The 8,134-nt window shown below is 39.8% G+C and overlaps 1 protein-coding gene across 1 annotated transcript in view; it reads left to right on the forward strand.

Moving 5' to 3' along the window:
* SARC_06824 (hypothetical protein) overlaps window positions 1-3,142 on the forward strand; it is a gene marked incomplete at its 3' end in the record, with an annotated part of 15,527 nt that extends 12,385 nt beyond the window's left edge. Inside the window, exons 13-17 of the mRNA XM_014299248.1 lie at window positions 225-286; window positions 999-1,233; window positions 2,036-2,173; window positions 2,411-2,547; window positions 3,100-3,142. Coding sequence (XP_014154723.1) covers window positions 225-286; window positions 999-1,233; window positions 2,036-2,173; window positions 2,411-2,547; window positions 3,100-3,142 — 615 coding nt within the window. The remainder of the gene's footprint in view (window positions 1-224; window positions 287-998; window positions 1,234-2,035; window positions 2,174-2,410; window positions 2,548-3,099) is intronic.
* Window positions 3,143-8,134: the final 4,992 nt, after the last annotated feature.

Raw genomic sequence — 8,134 nt, forward strand, 5'->3', positions numbered from 1 at the left:
CTCTACATATATATATATATTATATTATATATATATATATATGTGTGTGTGTGTGTGTGTATATATATATATATATATTTATAAATATATATATTAATAGTCTGTTGCACGGACACACAGGTGGATGCGATAGTGCGGATGTGGCGTTGCAATTCTTTAAATGTGGTGCGAGTGTGATGCAGATTTGCAGTTCGGTACAAAACCAAGACTTCACCGTTGTGCAGGACTACATCACTGGCCTCAAGGCACTTCTGTACTTGGAGACACGCGAGGATCTAAAGGATTGGTAGGTAGCGGCACACACGCACAGGTGTATGTATCTGTATGTCGTGTGTATATGCGTGTGCACAAGCGTTTGCAGACTGTCACTTAGCAGCACTTACACTGCGCGTAAACTTGGCCGGTGCTCCCGAGGGGCTCCTGCTTACGTGCGATATATAATACACCGACAAAAATCGGAAAAAAAAGTTTCGTGCGCGGTACACCAGCAGACGATTCTGTACAAGTTGCGTCGCATGCGGCCACGGGAAGCGGAAAGTCCGTAATGTCGCTTGAAATCTGTTTTCGCCAACCCTAAACCCTAAACCCTAAAAGCAGTCTTCCCGAACGAAACCCTAAACACTCAACCCAAGACAATGCGGTGTCACTGGTCAGAGCGCTCAGCGGAACTCGTAGGCCAGATACAAACTATGATTACACCCGGATACGCCTGTGCATATAGATATATACGTACGGAAATACGTTTTGTATACGTACATGCAAACGTATGCAATCACATATACGTAAATACGTCTTACATACGAACATACAAACGTTTGTACATCAATCACATATACCTAAATACGTCTTACATACGTACCAACAGACGTTTTTGCACCAATCACATATACGTAAATACGTCTTCAATACGTCCATACAGACGTATTCATTAACGTACATACGTCGTACACACGAGCACACGTCAATAACATCAACGACACACACGTAAACCCCCACAGGGACGGCCAAACACGGCCCACCCCAAAGCACCAGAAGGGCAAAGACAACCACGTGCGCGGGAAGAACGGAAACGCATTGCCTTCATTCGGAAAGTTCTTGGAGGAACGCAAGGACATCATTGCGCAGCAGAAGGTCAAGGACAAGCAAGCGCATGAGGCAGAGGGCCCCCCTCTACCTGCCCCGAGTTTCAGACCGGCCCCAAAACCCAGGGCAGAGGTGCCTACGGTTCAGGATGTAAGTTGTGGTGAGAGAGGTTTAGGCTGGGTTGTATGCGTATGTGTGTCTCGCATATAGCTGGTCATAGATATATATATATATATGTATATATATACATATACATATATTTATATATATTCTATACACATATATGCATATATATATATATATATGCATATATATATATATATGCAAATATTTATATATATAGTTATATATAATCATACATGTATGTATATATTCGTGGATACATGTATGCATGTATTTGATCATACCTGTATGTCGCTCTCTCTCTCCTTTGTTTTCCCAGTTTGTTTGCATGCACCTACATCCCATCGAAGATTGGGGTACACTCAGCAAAGCCATTTCGATGTCACTTGGCATTAGTCATTAGTTCGAACTATAAAGACTGCAACCGCAGTGTGAACTTTGACCCTAAACTCTGAACCCTAAATGTTGTTGTCTCTACATCGTCTTATACCCGAGGGAGAGCCGTGACAAGGCAGAGGATGACCAATCACAAGCTGAGGCCGTACACACCTGCCCTCAGCCTTTGAATCTGATTTGTTGTCCTCTACCTTATCATGGCCCTCGACCCCCTCTGTGGATAACATTTATACATATTTATATACATATACAGATAAACAAACATATACATATACATATACATATATAAATATATATACGCTTGATTTTCATACTGGTCGCACACTATACACCATACATAACACACACACACACCCTTGTTCTTGATACTAATAATACCCTTGTTCTTGATACTAATAACTTCACACCGGGGGTTGTATCTATGCACACGCAGATGATCGGGCGCTCGCTGCCAAAGATAGGCACGTACAATCAACTGTCCAACAAGAAGCAAGTGGTGGCACTCGTGGACGAAGACATGTGCATCAACTGTGGCAAGTGCTACATGACATGCAACGACAGCGGCTACCAGGTCAGTGGGCAACCCTATGAGTATATATATGCATATACATATACATATACATATACATACACATATACATATATATATATGTATATATATATAGATTTTATAGATATGTATTGTATATTTATATACTAAATCATTTATCATATATATATATGTATATATTGTAATATAATATAATATAATATATCATATTTTACATTATATATATATATCTCACACACACTCCTCTGTCATACGCAGGCCATTCGCTTTGACGCTAAGACCCATCTGCCGAAGGTGTCGGATGACTGTACCGGGTGCACGCTGTGTGCGTCTGTGTGTCCCATCATCGACTGCATCACCATGGTACCCAAGACCATTCCCCACAAGATCAACAGGTACACCTGCATCCAAAAAAATAGGACTCAGGACCCACAGTTTGGGCCAGTTAGCCATGTGTCCGTTATTGTACACGCGCGTGGGAGAGTGAGGGATAAATATCAACAAGTGTATGTGTGCGTGCACGTCTATTAGTACTGGAGTATTCGTGCGTGTGTGGTTATTTCTGTGTGTGTAGGTCTGTAGCATTGATGTGTCTGACATCATATTTGTATGTTGCATACGTCGAGTGCGTGTGGCATGTGTATTTTGTTAGGTTTAGATTTATACCCATCCGTATTCATATAGCATGGGTAGATATATATATATAAATATATATTAAATATTGTATATTATATACATACATATATATATATATATATATATATATATATATATATATATATATATATATATACATTCATACACATACATACATACATATATATATATATATATATATACATACATACATACATACATACATACATACATGCATGCATACATAAGCACGTCTTGCCATCTCCACCTGTCCGCCACTCATTGCTCTTGTATGTTTACCGTTTGAGCAGAGGCATCCCCTTTGATACAAGTGTCCCTGTGGGTAAGTATTGAGGTGGTGCTCTGGGCACAGTAAGTCCGACGAAGTATCTCGACAGTGCATATCTCGTGATGACATACGATGTAAAGGTAGTTAGTTGGAAGATGGATTAGATGCGATTTAACGATAGTTTAAAAAGACGTCAAGTGTGGCTTATAAGTTAAGCCAAATGTGAATTACAATAAATCATAGCAAGAATAGTCTCTTTAATAATTATATGTGAATTAAAATCATAGCAAGAATAGTCTGTTCAATATTGATATGTGAATTAAAATCATTACAAGAATCGCAGCGTGAGAGGTTTATAAGAGGGGGCCAATCAAAACTCAGCGATGCAGTCAAACAGAACATCGCATTGGTCGAAAACACGCAGCTGAGTACATGAGATTTAGGTCACACAACGCGCACGGGCTTGTTCTGCATAGCAAATTTGAGTGGTAGGGACTGTTCACGTACACCCACTTTAATGTTAAGGTGTGTATATCTGTGTGTGTGTTTGAAGACATACACTCCAAACCAGCAAGCCTCCATGAGAGAAAGTTGTCTCGGTCTCCTCACATATGTACAGACGCATGTGTTTGCGTACACATGCACTGATCCGTTTGAAGGAGGCTATTTCATCCCCTCAGTATACGTTTTGAAACCGTTTACCAACACATTCCACCATGGGAAAGATCTTAACGTCTGCGAATACGTATCAACTTCCTTTGAGTTTGGCCTCATAAAGTTCGGTACGTTGTATTGGAGATTCTTACCCATATTCTGGGCGCAATGCATTGTATCGACCCTGGCCAGTTTTATTGGACAGGTTTGTAGATTGATATAGTATTTGCGGTATATAAGTATACTACCAGGATCCAGGCCAGCGACTAGTGCGCGAGTGGGGCAATGGAGAGGCCGATCGGCCGCATTTCTGAGTCAAAGAGGACCGCAACGTGTGATTTCGGACACTCAACGCCTCAGCGATGAATGGAGATACGCTAAGGACCATCCAACCATCAAGGGCGAGATAGTAGGGGCAACGATGTACCTGTGACATATACATACACATATGTGCATATACATATACATATACATATACATACATATGTACATATACATATGCATACATATGTATATATACATATGCATACATACGTACATACACATATTCATACATATGTACATATCCGACACCGCAGCCACCACCGATCATTCATACAGTAATCAGTCGACCAGAAGTAGCGACTAACCCTTACAGACCACCGTACTATATGTATTGCATGAATCTCCTGTCCCCCCCACCCACCCTAGCATTGCCACACGTACGGTATGTTGACATTCAAGTAAACCCCAGTCACCCATGCAGCCGAAGTTCGGTACTCAGAGCAATCACATCCGCACCAGAGGCACATAACGCACACCAAACAGACTCTCCCGCGTTACTCGCCCGTCGACGTCTTTGGTTATCTTCACAAACTCTTGGCTGTGCAGAAGAAACAGGTGGCAGATGTTCTATTGAGATGTACAAGGAGAATTACCCACTACACACAGACCAAAGGGAGCTGCTACCTACTACATACATCCTTATCACACTCACAGCAAACGAGACAGCCGTCATGATATCTCGTGCATATGTACTCAAACAAAACACGATCTAGTACACACAGGCCAAACAGAAAAGTGGCCCATAAGAAGTATCTGAATGTTATAAGATTACATATGAATGAATATGTATCAAGCATATGTCGATTAGAGCTCGTAAGATCGATGAGGCTGCCCAGACGCTATGGTTAGGCACATTTGCAAACACTCCTGGCAACACACAAGCAGACACAGACGCACTACCTTGTACACCATCACACACACACACACACCCCTCTAACACTATGGTATAATATATACATAAAGACACTTATATCTACAACACTACAGTATATGCATACATACGCATGCCACTACACAATGGTAGACACAGACATGCACACACATCCACGCAACCTTGTGCTTCGGATACATACACACATATTCCCACGCCCTCCTTCCTTGTGCTTTTAATACATACACACACACATATTCATACGCCCTCCTTCCTTGTGCTTTTAATACATACACACACACGCACTCACACGTCCTCTTCCTTGTGTTTCTGATACCTGCCGTGTGGCGGTCCAATTGGTATGACCATCATTCCCCCAGGACGCAGTTGGTTGACCAGATTCTGTAAACAAGCAATGGCAAAGGGTGTGACGTTTAGTATACCTCTGTTAGATGAGCTATAGCTATACATAAACGTTTAATATTCCTATGTTAGATGGGCTACATCAATAAATAACCGTTTGATATTCCAATGTTAGATGAGCTATAGTTATAAATAACCGTTTAATATTCCTATGCTAGATGAGCTATAGCTATACATAAACGTTTAATATACTTCTGTTAGGCGGGCTACATCTATAATTAACCGTTTAATATTCTTACATTTGATGAGTTATAGCTATACATAAACGTTTAATATTCCTATGCTAGTTGAGCTATAGCTATACATAAACATTTAGTATACCTATGTTAGGTGTGCTCTATCTGTAAATAAACGTATAATATATATGTATGCTAGAGGTTTTTAGAGTTTAGGGGTTTGCAAGCACAATGGGAAAAGTGAGAGATTTAATATACCCATGTTAGGTGTGCTCTATCTATCAATAAACGTTTGATATATCCATGTTAGGTGTGCTCTCTAATTATAAATGAACGTTTAGTATAGCTGTGTTGAGTGTGCTATATCTATAATGAAACGTTTAGTATAGCTATTTTAGGTGTGCTGTACCTATAAATAAACTATAACTGACTCCATGAGCCTTTCGCAGTTTCCCAATATAGATATATACTTGTGACATGTATGGTTTAATTAAGTTCACATTTTCACAATATACATTTATATATATATACTTAGACATGCAGGGCTTAAGTAATTTGTATTTGTATTTAGCTTAGATATATTCTATCTGTTTGATATTGAAGTTGAAATTCATACATATCGACCACATACATATCTCTATGACACATACGCATTTTAAAATTTAGGGGTTTAGGGTTTCAGGGCTATAGGGTTTAGAGGTAAGACTTATTTCTACATTCCTCATTCTCCTTAGGAAGGCTGCAACAATCTTTGCAAACAATTGGCAACTGTATCGAACATTGTACATATAACAAACCAATATAATACGAGCATGCAGAGACACACTGATAAGCCCCATTCGCATAAGAATGAGCGCGCCTCAAACGCGAATATGGGACATCCACCCACCCACCCACCCACACACACACACACACACACATACATACATACATACATACATACTTACATATATACATATATACATACACACACACATACATACATATATACTTACATATATACATACACATACACACAAACACACACATATATACATACATACATACATACACATACACATACACACACATACATACATATATACTTACATATATACTTACACATACACATACACTATCATACGTACACCTACACACTCAGAGAACTTACCTGCGGCAAGGACGAGGCAGCAGCTCCCACGTGGATGCAGTCGAAGGGAGCGTTGGCAGGGTCACCCTGCCATCCATCCTGTACCTTGATCTGATTGGCAGTGCAAGGGGACAATTGGCAGAAGAAACCGAAAATGGGTCTGAATTAATTTGGAATCGATAATTTGGGAATGGGTACATCGGGAAACAATATTTTGGGTATGACTAATTGGGAAAGGATAGTTTGGGTATGAATTAACTAGGAAACGAAAATTGGTAAGATGCAATTGAGAAAGGATAATTTGGGTAAGAAATACGTGAATAAGTTGGTGGGAATAAACAGATTAGACGAGGCTCATCCTAGTATATACACCCGTGAGTGCTTGTAAAAGACTAATATCACATACATACCAACATATGTGTACTGATATTGATATATATCTACAAATGCCTATTCGCGTGTCGAATATATAAATACTTATATATATATATATATATATATATATATATATATATATATGTATATATATATATATATATATATATATATATATATATACGTATGTACACACACACACACACATCCACACATATCCACACACAGAGAGACACATTGCTCACGAACACGGTGAAGCGGATACCCGCATTCGTACCATCACGCACACACAGAGAGAGACGGACGGTGTATGTACACACTACAAAGCAACAACGTACACAAGGGCCTGCCGTCGTTATCTCGTAGGGTTTAGAGTTTCAGAGTTGTAGGGTTTTAGGGGGTGGAAACCCTAGAATCGGTAGTTTGGGGGTTGCTGGGACTGTGTATCGCATATGCCGTGAAAGGGGGGGCAATCATCACACGGAGTTCGGTACTATAAACCCTACACGGATAGATGGATGTGTATGTAGACTGCCTGCCACTTGGGTTTAGGGTGATTGTAGGGTTGGGTTATTCTTTATGTAATATTGAAGTGAACGTACGGTACTATGCACCATGGAGCACAACAGTACATACACGCACCACACACACGGACATATGCTCTAAGCCCAATCTGTCAACACATACATACACTCGACATCTGATCATGCACACACTCTACATATACACATCTGTTCATAAACACACACTACACATACACATATGTTCATAAACACACCCTACACATGCACATCTGTTTATGAACACACACTACACATACACATATGTTCATAAACAGACTACACATACACATCTGTTCATAAACACACTCTACATATACACATGTGTTCATAAACACACACTACACATACACATATGTTCATAAACACACTACACATACACATCTGTTTATACACACACTCACACATACACATCTGTTCATAAACACACCCTACACATGCACATCTGTTCATAAACACACACTACACATACACATCTGTTCATAAACACACTACACATACACATCTGTTTATACACACACTCACACATACACATCTGTTTATAC

Source organism: Sphaeroforma arctica (assembly GCF_001186125.1).
Source record: "Sphaeroforma arctica JP610 unplaced genomic scaffold supercont1.506, whole genome shotgun sequence".
Lineage (NCBI taxonomy): Eukaryota > Ichthyosporea > Ichthyophonida > Sphaeroforma > Sphaeroforma arctica.